This window comes from Stegostoma tigrinum, chromosome 17 (assembly GCF_030684315.1).
Source record: "Stegostoma tigrinum isolate sSteTig4 chromosome 17, sSteTig4.hap1, whole genome shotgun sequence".
Classification (NCBI taxonomy): domain Eukaryota; kingdom Metazoa; phylum Chordata; class Chondrichthyes; order Orectolobiformes; family Stegostomatidae; genus Stegostoma; species Stegostoma tigrinum.
The window spans coordinates 41,179,188-41,192,386 of NC_081370.1; the positions used below are offsets into that span (position 1 = coordinate 41,179,188).

Here is a 13,199-nt window from a genome sequence, read left to right on the forward strand (position 1 = left end):
TCCTGTTACACGAATTGCTACCTGTGTTTGTTTGTGTGTGTGTGTGTGTGTGTGTGTGCAATGGGAAATGCAAATGTGTCCAAGATGACATCAAATGATTAGCTGTCTAAAATAATAAAATGTGAGGCTGGATGAACACAGCAGGCCCAGCAGCATCTCAGGAGCACAAAAGCTGACGTTTCGGGCTTAGACCCTTCATCAGAGAGGGGGATGGGGTGAGGGTTCTGGAATAAATAGGGAGAGAGGGGGAGGTGGACCGAAGACGGAGAGAAAAGAAGATAGGTGGAGAGGAGAGTATAGGTGGGGAGGTAGGGAGGGGATAGGTCAGTCCAGGGAAGACGGACAGGTCAAGGAGGTGGGATGAGGTTAGTAGGTAGGGGATGGAGGTGCAGCTTGGGGTGGGAGGATGGGATGGGTGAGAGGAAGAACAGGTTAGGGGGGCAGAGACAGGTTGGATTGGTTTTGGGATGCAGTGGGTGGAAGGGAAGAGCTGGGCTGGTTGTGTGGTGCAGTGGGGGGAGGGGACGAACTGGGCTGGTTTTGGGATGCGGTGGGGGAAGGGGAGATTTTGAAGCTGGTGAAGTCCACATTGATACCATTGGGCTGCAGGGTTCCCAAGCGGAATATGAGTTGCTGTTCCTGCAACCTTCGGGTGGCATCATTGTGGCACTGCAGGAGGCCCATGATGGACATGTCATCTAAAGAATGGGAGAGGGAGTGGAAATGGTTTGCGACTGGGAGGTGCAGTTGTTTATTGTGAAGCGAGCGGAGGTGTTCTGCAAAGCGGTCCCCAAGCCTCCGCTTGGTTTCCCCAATGTGGAGGGAGCCACACCGGGTACAGTGGATGCAGTATACCACATTGGCAGATGTGCAGGTGAACCTCTGCTTAATATGGAAAGTCATCTTGGGGCCTGGGATAGGGGTGAGGGAGGAGGTGTGGGGGCAAGTGTAGCATTTCCTGCGGTTGCAGGGGAAGGTGCCGGGTGTGGTGGGGTTGGAGGGCAGTGTGGACCGAACAAGGGAGTCGCGGAGAGAGTGGTGTCTCCGGAAAGCAGAGAAGGGTGGGGATGGAAAAATGTCTTGGGTGGTGGGTCGGATTGTAGATGGCGGAAGTGTCGGAGGATGATGCGTTGTATCCGGAGGTTGGTGGGGTGGTGTGTGAGAACGAGATGGATCCTCTTTGGGCGGTTGTGGCGGGGGCGGGGTGTGAGGGATGTGTTGTGGGAAATGTGGGAGACGCGGTCAAGGGCGTTCTGACCACTTTGGGGGGAAAGTTGCGGTCCTTGAAGAACGTGGACATCTGGGATGTGCGGGAGTGGAATGCCTCATCGTGGGAGCAGGTGCGGTGGAGGCGGAGAAATTGGGAATAGGGGATGGAATTTTTGCAGGAGGGTGGGTGGGAGGAGGTGTATTCTAGGTAGCTGTGGGAGTTGGTGGGCTCGAAATGGACATCAGTTACAAGCTGGTTGCCTGAGATCGAGACTGAGAGGTCCAGGAAGGTGAGGTATGTGCTGGAGATAGCCCAGGTGAACTGAAGGTCGGGGTGGAAGGTGTTGGTGAAGTGGCTGAACTGTTCGAGCTCCTCTGGGGAGCAAGAGGCGGCGCCGATACAGTCATCAATGTACCGGAGGAAGAGGTGGGGTTTGGGGCCTGTGTAGGTGCGGAAGAGGGACTGTTCCACGTAACCTACAAAGAGGCAGGCATAGCTGGGGCCCATGTGGGTGCCCATGGCCACCCCCTTTGTCTGTAAGAAGTGGGAGGAATCAAAAGAGAAGTTGTTGAGGGTGAGGACGAGTTCGGCTAGGCAGATGAGAGTGTCGGTAGACACCCACTGCATCCCAAAACCAGTCCAACCTGTCTCTGCCCCCCTAACCGGTTCTTCCTCTCACCCATCCCTTCCTCCCACCCCAAGCTGCACCTCCATCCCCTACCTACTAACCTCATCCCACTTCCTTGACCTGTCCATCTTCCCTGGACTGACCTATCCCCTCCCTACCTCCCCACCTATACTCTCCTCTCTACTATCTTCTTTTCTCTCCATCTTCGGTCCGCCTCCCCCTCTCTCCCTATTTATTCCAGAACCCTCACCCCATCTCCCTCTCTGATGAAGGGTCGAGGCCCGAAACGTCAGCTTTTGTGCTCCTGAGATGCTGCTTGGCCTGCTGTGTTCATCCAGCCTCACATTTTATTATCTTGGATTCTCCAGCATCTGCAGTTCCCATTAGCAGCTGTCTAAAGTCATTTGTTTCACGAAAAAGTGATCCTCCAGCACTTCCTATGTTTCTGAAAAGGAATTTAAAAGGATTCCGTCATGAGAACGTTCATAAGATTTTAGGCAACAATTAGAAAATATATTCCAATTAATATTAAACAACGGCTTAATGGCATTGTTAACTTTGACAAAAAAACCTAACAGTTAAGTTCTCGGTGGCAGCATTGCTTCCCTGAGTACAGCTTTGAATTATACTTTAGATATTAACTTAGATTAACTACTAACTCTGCGTTCCTCCCAACACTGCATCCCACCTATCGCACTGCACACTTTTCTATCACTGGTGTCTGTCTAGACATGTTGTTTCCTCCCTAAACCTTTCAGTATCTCCTCAAAATCCTGCTTAAAGCTGACCTGTCTGATCACCTGGCAAGCTGTCTCCGTCTTTGACTCCCTGGTCAGATTTTGTTTCTGACTGTGCTCCCATCAAATGCCTTGCAAGTTCTTCCCCATTCCATAGAATCCATACCATGTGGAAACATGCCCTTCGGCCCAACAAGCCCATACTGACCCTCATAGCATCCCACCCAGATCCATCCCCCTACTCTATACATCCCTGAACACAATGGGCAATTTAGCATGGCCAATCCGCCCTAGCCTGCACATCTTTGAACTGTGGGAGGAAACCGGAGCATCCAGAAGAAGTCCACGCAGATAGGGGGAGGATATGCAGACTCCATGCAGACAGTCGCCAGAGGGTGGGATTGTACATGGGTCCCTTGTGCTGTAAGGCAGCAGTGCTAACCAGTGAGCCACTGTACTGTCCAAACTAAACTGCTCCAGGTGAGGCTCAAACTCACAACCTCGGTATTGCACGTGCCTCTGTACTGTCACATAAGTACCGCGCGCTGACTGATTGTGCTGCTGGAGCTGCTATAAAGGTGCAAAAAGAAAACAACTTCCATTGCTGCTGTTGACAGTCGGTAGTGGCACTTCCAAGGGAGGAAGATTTTGGGTCACTTCAACACTGTTTCCGCTGATGAGGAATGATTTTTACACTGTGCTCCTCTTCCTGTTTAGGAACTGGGAGTGCACCAAACAGTCAACAAGGAGAAACAGTCGGCCACTTAGCCCTTTGAGCTTGCCCTGCCACTTAACAAGGTTTGATTTTAACCTCAATTCTACATATTTGCCCGTAATTAAGAATCCATCTACCTCTGCCTTAAAAATATTTAAAGATTCTGCATCCATTGTCTTTTGAAGAAGGGAATTCCAAAGACTCAACCCTGAAGAGAGACAAAGAAAAATGAAAAGCAAACTTGTATTTACACAGCATCCTCCATGACCGTAGGACACTCTAAAGTGTTTTACAAGTGGAGTGACTCAGTGAAGGTTGTCATGCTGTAAAGTGCTTTTGCGATATTGATTGAAGAATAGCTTCCATATTGTTCTTCAAAATTATATCATGACCTATTTCTCATCCACTGAAGAGAGCCAATGGTCTTCAGTGTAATGTCTCACTCGAGAGGCAGTAACTCCAACAGTACTCCAGTAGAATGTCAGCAGAAATTTTTGACATTTATGTAAACGATCTGGATGCCAACATAGGAGGTATGGTTAAATTTGCAGATGACACTAAAATTGGAGGTGTAGTTGACAGCAAAGGAAGTTACCTCAGAGTACAATGGGATCTTGATCAGACGGGCCAATAGGCCAAGGAGTGGCAGATGGAGTTGAAGTTAGATAAATGTGAGGCGCTGCATTTTAGAAAGGCAAATCAGGGCAGGACTTCTACACTTAATGGTAAGGTCCTGGGGAGTGTTGACAAACAAAGAGACCCTGGGGTGCAGATTCAGAGTTGCTTGAAAGTGGGGTTGCAGATAGATAGGGTAGTGAAGAAGGCATTTGGTAAGCTTGCCTTTATTGGTCAGTGCATTGAGTCTCGGAGTTGGGAGGTCATGTTGCAGCTGTAAGGCCATTGGTTTGGCACTTTTGGAGTACTAGGTGCGACTGTTTCCCTTCTATAAGAAGGATGTTGTGAGAATGGACAGTTTTCAGAAAAGATTTACAAGCATGTTACCAGGTTTGGAGGGTTTGAGTTTTAGGGAGAGGCTGAATAGGTTGGGGCTATTTTCCCTGGAGCGTTGGAGGGTGAGGGGTGAACATAGACAGGTTTATAAAATCATGTGGGACATAGATAGGGAAATATACTAGGTCTTTTCCAAAACTAGAGGGAATAGGTTTAAAGTGAGAGGGGAAAGATTTAAACGGGATCCAAGGGGCAACTATTTCACACAGAGGGTAGTGCATGTCTGGAATGAACTGCCAGAGGAAGTGATGAAGACCGGCACGCTTACAACTTTTAAAAGGCATCTGGATGGGTAGATGAATAGGAAGGGTTTAGAGCTAAATGCTGGCACATGGGACTAAATTTATTCAGGATATCTGGTTGGCATGAATGAGTTGAACTGAAGTGTGTTTCTGTGCTGTATATCTCAATGACTCTCCAGTCCCTGAAATGGGACTTGAACACACAACTTTGTGGCTCAGAGGCAAGAGCGCTACCTTTTCAGTCACAGTTGACACAAGCAGGAGAAACAGGAATGGAAATTTAATAGCCTGTAACACTCCATTAGGGGCTGGTCTGTGATTACTTTGAAGGCTGCAAGCACCGGGAAACTCCGAGTGTACAGATTACAATTTCTTAATCTGTGTTCTCTGTCGGACCAATATTCACCAGAAACTCACAAACTGTTGGCTTTTCAAAGGACATAACCGCACGATTCTGTTAGACTGGAGAAAGCTTTGCTATTATGGTGGGTAAGAGCATGAAAAAACCTGACTCATTAGCATTTAATAATCATTTTTCAATTGTTTGTTTGAATCATTTCTAATGGGATTTTTCACCACTGAAGGGAATATTAACACCCACATCAGTGGTTGTTGAGGAAATGGTGCATGCAATGTGAGTATTCTAAGAATATTTGTGAAATCTGCTAATTAATATCACTATGCTGGAATGTTAACTATCTCCCCGTGCTATTCGAAGACATTGCCATCAGTGAATACCCCCCCCCCCCCGCCATTAACATCCCGGGGGTTAGTAAATTACCAGAAACTGAACTTGCTCAGCCATATAAATACTGAGGCTATAAGAACAGGTAGAGGTTTGGGTATTCTGTGGCAAGTACCTCACTTCTTGACCATTTACAAGACACAAGACAGGACGGGGTGAAGTATTCTATACTTGCCTAGATAAGCGCAGCTTTAACAACATTCAGGAAACAGCTCCCACAAAATCCTTTGCAAATCGCACACTCTCATCACATGGAAATATATTATACTCCATCACAAACACTGGGTCAAAAATCTAACGGGTCCATAGGTGTATCATCTCCATATGGACCAACAGAAGTTCCAGACGATAGCTTACCAACATCTTCTCAAGGAGATTTAGGGATGGACAATAAGGTCCAGGCCTTTCCAGTGACATCCACATTCCATGAAAAAAAAGAGGAATACTTTGTTCTAAGGAATAAGGAACAATTATTTTGACTATTTCTCACAGCTTTCTGGGAGTAGTCTTTAGAGAGAAATTGAGTGGGAGAACATGCAAAATAATTTGATAGCAGCATGCATAAGAACAGTCGTTAAATTTAATATTGATCTCGCTCTCTATGCACATTCTCTGTAGCCATAACATTGTATTCTTCACTCTGTTCTGTTAATCTAATGGACCTTTGTATGATATGATCTGCTTCTACTGCACACAAAACAAAACTTTTCACTGTACCTCGGTATATATGTCAATAATAAATCAAATTAAACCAAATCAGCAGTCAAAATTTCAGGCTTCATTCTAAAGTCATACATAAGAACTTATGGAAGAAGCTATTCATGCCTCATGTGTATATTAACTCTGTCTTGTTGCATAATCAACTCACAGCCTCAACAGCTTTTCAGGGGAGTTTCAAATTCCTTCTCCTCTTTGTATGAAGGAGTGCTTCCTGACATCACACCTGGAAGATTCAGATCTAATTTTAAAGTTATGGCCCCTTGTTCTAGGAAGTAGTTCCTCTCTCTTTATCCTACTATTCCATTCTTTCTTGAGAAAGGATGTTTCCATCGTAAACAGTTATATTTACATTTTAAACGTGAATTGTGTGTGCTAAGTTGTCGGGTTGGATTTACAGCTTCTTGCTGACTGGAGCTGCTTTTTGGTAGAGATGAAAAAGGTAGTTATCTGGCAAAACATGCCCATGTTGATCAAAGTCAGATATAGTGATCACTTAATGTTGTTTTGTTTCCAGTTGCCACTCTTGTGGCATTGATTGAATGGTGTATTTTTGTCTAAGGTTCCAGCTTCGGATGAGACATTGAGTAAAAGCTATGAGCCCCTCGATCTGGTTTTAGGGTGGGGTGGAGTTGGGGGGAAGGTTCCCGCTTTGCCAACTGTATATGCTTCAGGTACTGCTGGGTACAAAACAGCCCATGGTATTGTTTGAAGACAGGGAGTGTCTTTAGCATTCAGGTCAACATTACCCCTCAATCCATGATGCTAACAGAGGAAGCTGATGTGAGGTGGCAAGAGGTGCATGTGGCTGCATGAAAGATACCACACAGAAACAAACCATGTGGAGAAACCGGTGAGTTCTCCACCTGAGCTTCCTCTCGCCCTCCCTCATGCTGCACTATCAGCATAAATTTCAGATCCTTGCTCTTTGTTGAAAGAAAGGATCTGCATTCACCTGGCACCTTTTACAATATGCTTGGGTGCCTTACAGCCAGTATTTTAACATGCTAGAAACTACTGAGATGGAAGCAACATGGTAACCAATTGTACACAGAAACAGTGAAGTGATAGTGACTAGACAACCTGCCGTGTTAATTTCAGGATAAATATTGGCTGGATTCCTCGGTTCTGCCATGGGAACTCTGATGCCTACCGAGAGAGTAGATGTGACCTCAGTTAAACTTATTATTAAAGAGGTAGGAGCTCTGACAGTACAGTGCTTTTACACTGAAATATCAGCCTGTATTTCTATGCTTTAGCCCAGGAGTGGAACTTGAGACTTCGCAACTCAGAGGCTCCCAAAAGAAATGTGTTGACATGTGCTTCTCTAATTTCCTTTTGCGTGCTTAAATACTAATCATTTCACAACTCCTTTGGGAGTAAGGTCCACTCTCTGGGAAAAGGTACCTGAACACTTTATTTCTTGGTGACTGTCTTACATCTGGAGCCCTTAATATGGCTCTTTCTCTCTGTATGCACACTCTTAAACTGTTTCATAATTCAGACACCATCACAGATTATTTAAATGCTGATTCTATATACCATTGCATTAATAAATAACAAACTCTGCCTGTTACATCACTACACCGAAGTTTATAGCACTAATATTGAAATAAAAGCAAAATAATGCCTTTGTTAAAAAGTAGGGAGGGAAATGTAACTACAAACCTGTACTCTTAACTTTCCATTTATTCCATTGGTGTTTGGTAGATAACACGTTCTGAAAATAACTTTCACCCTGATTTGCATAAAAGCCCATGCACCTCAAGGCAATTCTGTGGGATGCGTAAATCCTGGGGTTCAGGGAGTGGGTCTGAGTCAGTTTAATCAACTTGTTATGACTCTATCTGGAGAAGGTGGGACTTGAACCTAAGCCTCCTGATACAGAGGTATGGGCACTACCACTACACTTAACAGCCCCAAATAGGGGTCTATTTCAGTAAATCATCAAATTTGATTTGATTAATTGTGGTCACGTGTGCCTAAGTACAATGAAAAGCTTTGTCTGTGAGCAGCACAGGCAGATCATAGTAAGCAAGGCCATACAGAGCATTGGGTGCTCAGACAAAGTGAGGCATATCGGTTACACTGTGCAAAGCAAGAACAACATTAACAAATTCTGTTTTCCTTCAGGGAATGAAAGGTATTTTGGAGCACACCGTGTAACACTGTAGGTTTCTGGATTTCTTGCATTTTCCCAAATTGGACGCAGTAGGCATTTAGCTGGGCTGCTCAATGTCTCACATCCATGAAGCAAGAAGTTGCCTGATTACTTGGTGCACTGGGCTCAACAATTCAACGCACACGAGGCCCATCAAAATACCCCAGCTTCATGTCCAAGGTCAAAGGGCAACTGCCACTAAAACATCCCATTGTCACTCTGTGATTTCTCCACAGCTCATCCCTGGGGTCAAAACCCAATCCTTCCTCTCCCTCAGGCTGTTCACTCTCTCCTCAGATTTACAGAGAATTAAAACCTAAATCCAATGTCACCCATTTACCTCATCTTGTGACTGGATCTTTCACCAGTGTTTGCCAATGAGAATAATCCTTTGGAGTTGAATTCCAGGTATTGGCTAATGGAAATAAATCATCTGGTTTTATCAGTGATTTACTACTATCAACCGTGCTGCGCGAGGTGCTGATTATCAAAGACACTCTTAACTGAAGTCCTCAGCTAAATGATCCCATGGCTACTATTCCTGAAGAACAGTAATGGAATTCTCCCCAGTGCCCCAGGCCAAAACTTATCCCTCAACCAACATAAAATGATCATTCTTCAGAACATAGAACAGTACAGTACTGTAAAGGCCCTTCGGCCCATGATGTTGTGCTGACCTATTATCCCACTAAGATCAATAAAACAATAACACATGGGCTCATCTGGGAGTTGAACCCACTACACAGTACCCTAAGCTAGAATCATACCCCTAGACCAACGAGCCGTTCTTTTTGGGTGCTTACTGAGTACATTTGTCAGCTGTTATCTCATACACTATACTTCTGATTGACTATGAGCATTTTGTGATATCCTAAGGTGGTGTAAGACACTACAGAAATGGAAGTCAGGATCAGGTAGAGCCTTGACGGGACCTCACTGCAGCTATTGTATTGGGTGCAGTTTTGACGGTCCTTACCTGAGGATGGATATTCTGGCTGTGGCAGGGGTGCAAAAAAGGTTTACCAGACTGATTTCTGACTGATTGAATTGGTCAGGACTATACTAATTGGAGTTTAGAAGAATGAGGGGGTGATCTCACAGAAACCTATAAAACTCTAACAGGATGTGTAAATGCAGCAAGGATGTTCCTGATGAGTGGGGAGTTTAGAACCAGGGGTCACAGTCTGTAGTGATGGGGTAGGCTATTTAGGAGGGAGATGAGAAGCTTCTTCACCCAGACAGTGGTGAACCCGAAGAATTTGTTGCCATAGAAAGCTGTTGAGGCCAAAACACTGAACGTTTTAAGGCAGTGTTGATACAGGTCTTAGGGCTGAAGAGATCAAAGAGTTTGTGGAGAAAGTGGGAAGAGGGTATAAGAGCTGGATGATCAGCCACGGTCACATTGAATAACAAAACAGGCTTGAAGGGCAGAATGGTCTACTCCTGCACCTATCTCCTATGTTTTTATGTGGGTGTGACTCTACCACAGTTGGCTGATTGACGATGAGCACTTTGTGACATCCCAAGGTAGCGACAGGCACCACAGAAACGGTTTAAAATAATCCAACGAACTGCGGATGTCAGATATTAGAAACAAAGTCAGAAATTGCTGGAACCCATCTTTCCACTGTGATATTAGAGCTCACAGTCACTAGACTCCTGGTTCATTATGAATTCAGACACTGCCATGAAAAGCCGGGAAGCTGTGAAGGTAGTTGGTGGGCTCACATCAGAGAACAGAAGCTGCCAAGTGGTCAGCAAAATCCAACCAGGAAACCAGAGAGACCTGCATTCATATAGTGCCCTTCATGATCTCAGTAAGTCCTAAAACACTTTACAGACAGTGAAGTACTTCTGCAGTAAAGTTGCTATTGCAGTGTAGGAAGTGTAGCAACCAATTTGTACACAGTAGAGGTTGCATAAACACTAAGGTAGTGATGGTAATCTGTTTTAGTGATCTGACTCAGAGAGGAATATTGGACGTGACACCAGGAAATATGCTTCTCCCCTTCTTCAAAACCCTGCTATGTCTGTTCCTGCCTTCAACTAGTGTTACACCCAAAATTTTGCATCTACTGCCAGTGTAGCATACCTTCAGTGCTGCAACATGAAAGGTCGGATTTAAGTTCCTGCTCAAGTTTCAGGAGTGGGACTTCAATCCACCAGCTTTCATCTCCAAAGTAAGAGTGCTACTCACTGAGCTGCAGCTGACATTGATATCTTTCTGTGGAGTAAAGAACTCAGTTACCCTCCTAAGCCGATCCCAGTTCACGCAGTAAATGGCTAACTTTAACCTCTTTCAATGAAGCATCAAACAAGAGGTGAAAAGGAAACACACGCCTCTAAAGAAAGAAATGCTCACTAACTACCTTCTTGGCAACTGGGGGGGGACGGGTGTGCATTAACTATAAATCTTGTCGTATTCCCAGAACCATTTATAAAAGTGCATTTGGGATTGAGAAAGTTCACCAACCCTCGTGGATTCCTCCAAAGACGTGTAGTTTTGGCCGTACTCGCCTCTGCACTGTGTTTAAGAGCTCGACACAGCCAACTCTCTGTAACTCTTTGGGAACCCAGTCTCGAAAACCTGAAACCAAAAATAAAATGAAAACCATACAATGGGATTTGTTTCTAATGGGCCCTGCTTAATAATGGAACTACACCATGCTGACATTTAGCCTACTGTTACACTGGAAATGCGTTGTTTAATTTAATCCCTTTTATGACAGCTTAGATTCAGGAATTAATGGGATTGTCCCTGTTGCACAGTACAGTAAACAGGATCTATGTACTATGTTGCTGGTAACGTGGAGCCACATGTTAGGCCCACCAAGTGTAATTGCTGAGATTGAGCATAAGTTGTTGTTACTTTCATATCTTCTCAACCTTTCCTCAGAGAACAGACTTCTTAAACGAAAACAAAAACTGAAATTGCAGGAAAAGCTCAGCGTCTGTGAACAGAAGTCAGAGTCAACGCTTCAGGTCCAGTGACCCTTCCTCAGAATTGAGATGAAGCTGGTTTACAGTCTCATAGGCTGCAATATGGAACACAGCGCATAATATAGCATCTCCCTGGCAAATTACAGACAGAAGCTAGCACCTCTACGGGGGCGGGGAGGGGGCATTTTGATAGGTTTACACGTTTTTAATACAAAAGATCAGCATTGTTACTCAGAGTGTGTTATTTTTCTTTAATTTGTTCATCCAAGGCCACAATGAAAAATTCTTAAACTAAGTCTCCAGTAGTTAGCGCTGCTGCCTCACAGAACCAGGGACTCGGATTCAATTCCACCCTTGGGTGTCCCTGTGAAGTTTTTATGTTCTCCCATGTCTGTATGGTTTCCTCCCACAGTCCAAAGATGTGCTGGGTAGGTGGACTGGTCATGCTAAATTGCCCATAGTGTTCAGGGATGTGTAGATTAGGTGGGTTATAGGGGAGTGGGACTGGGCGAGCGTCGGTGTGGACTTGTTTGGCCGAAGGGCCTGTTTTCACACTGTAGGGATTCTATGATCTATGAAATGTTGGTGCTGTTTTGCACACAGCTGTGGAGATACAGTGGATCTTTCTAAACTAGGGAGAGGGTTGGAGAGAAGACCCTGAGTTGGAACAGATGCTATCTGATTGATGCAGTTTTTGCAGGTATGGGATTCTGATATGTTTCATGTATGAGGGAAATCCCATTTCAGCAAAGCCATTTCACCACAATGCCAAGTTCAAATAGATCCTATTTTAGCTATCGCCAGGGCTTTACCTGCAGTATGGCTGTAACTGTATGTAAACACAAGACATTTTTGAAGGGGCAGTGAAGTCTGTTTAACTGTCAACATTTGAAGTTATTTTAGTTGACAGCCTTTTAAAAATGAAAACAAAAACAAGCTACAGGCTTCACTCACAGATAAAACAAAAACATTTGATGTATAGCTTTGAGTGACAGGCTGTCACAGATTCAAAAGGTGTTTGGATGACGTTTCCCCAGACTCTTTATAAATGTTTGGCTGATTTCTGAGAGCAATGACAATCTCATCAAGGAGAATCTCTGAATCCACAGTTTGATAGACAGCTTGAAGAGCCTATTAAAGGATTCGCTTGCCTTGATGGAAGTTTGCTTTTAGAAGTGATTAAGCATTGAGATTTTTTAAAAGCTTTGGCTCAGCTTTCATGAATAAGATTTTCAAAAATAATCAAGTTTGCATGGACTATCTGTTCAGGGCTTCTCTAACATTGGACTGGCTATTAGACACCCTTTCTGAGTGTGTTTTTGACATGGAGGTAAGTAAAATATGTAGGAGGCCCAGCCCACTATGCTCCCAACCTTCCCAAACCCGCCTCCATAAAGGAACAGCCTGTCCATTACATGCAGTAAGCTATTAAGGATCAATTGGGCCTACCGATAAACCTACCTGCCTTCATCATTCAATGGGGTGTAGGCAGGCAGGCAGCTTTATTTATAGAAATGGCAGGATAGCGGCTATTATTTTTGGCAGTTTCCCTTTGCAGAGGGTGGTTTCTATAGGCTTGCATTATCCATTCCAAGGGGAATTGGTCACCCAGCAGATAATAATGTCCACTGGATGTCAATCCAGAATTGCAAGCTGGACCTGTGGTCTCTGCTCAGTGGGTCGATCCAGCGTGCAGTATAAACAGGTTTCTGACTCCTGAAACAGCAATGTTACTGTGAAGCAAAAGGGTGTCTAACAAGCAACTACAGAATGCCCTTTACACTGGGGAGCTTTATCCTGATGTATGAAGTGACTACCTTTATTTCTGTTCTTGTAAACCCCTTTTCAGGGTGACAGGCGCGTGTACACGCGGGGCAGGGTGACGGGGCAGGGAGACAGACACGTGTACACGTGGGGAGGGTGACACGTGTGTGCCAAACCAATTCTGTTTGATATAGGTGGCTGGAGAACTTTACTTTTGTTCTTGTGGATGATCTTTAAAGTTTGACATCTCTGCTTTTAAATGAAAGCTGAGTTTTAGGTCAAGAAATCGGAGGTACATATTCCTTCAATTATGCGATCTTTTCAGTGTC

The 13,199-nt window shown here is 44.7% G+C and overlaps 1 protein-coding gene across 7 annotated transcripts in view; it reads right to left on the bottom strand.

Annotated features, from left to right (window-relative positions):
- mpped2a (metallophosphoesterase domain containing 2a) overlaps positions 1-13,199 on the bottom strand; it is a 206,388-nt gene that overhangs the window by 24,684 nt on the left and 168,505 nt on the right. For 2 of the 7 annotated variants that reach the window (XM_048545581.2, XM_048545582.2), the window contains exons 6-7: positions 10,640-10,753; positions 5,646-5,740 (exon numbers count right to left, since the gene is read on the bottom strand). In XM_048545581.2, coding sequence (XP_048401538.2) covers positions 5,646-5,740; positions 10,640-10,753 — 209 coding nt within the window. Of the gene's footprint in view, positions 1-2,222; positions 2,284-3,427; positions 3,499-5,645; positions 5,741-10,639; positions 10,754-13,199 lie in introns of those variants that run through there. The other 5 variants (XM_059652114.1, XM_048545583.2, XM_059652111.1 and 2 more) reach the window with 4 other exon arrangements.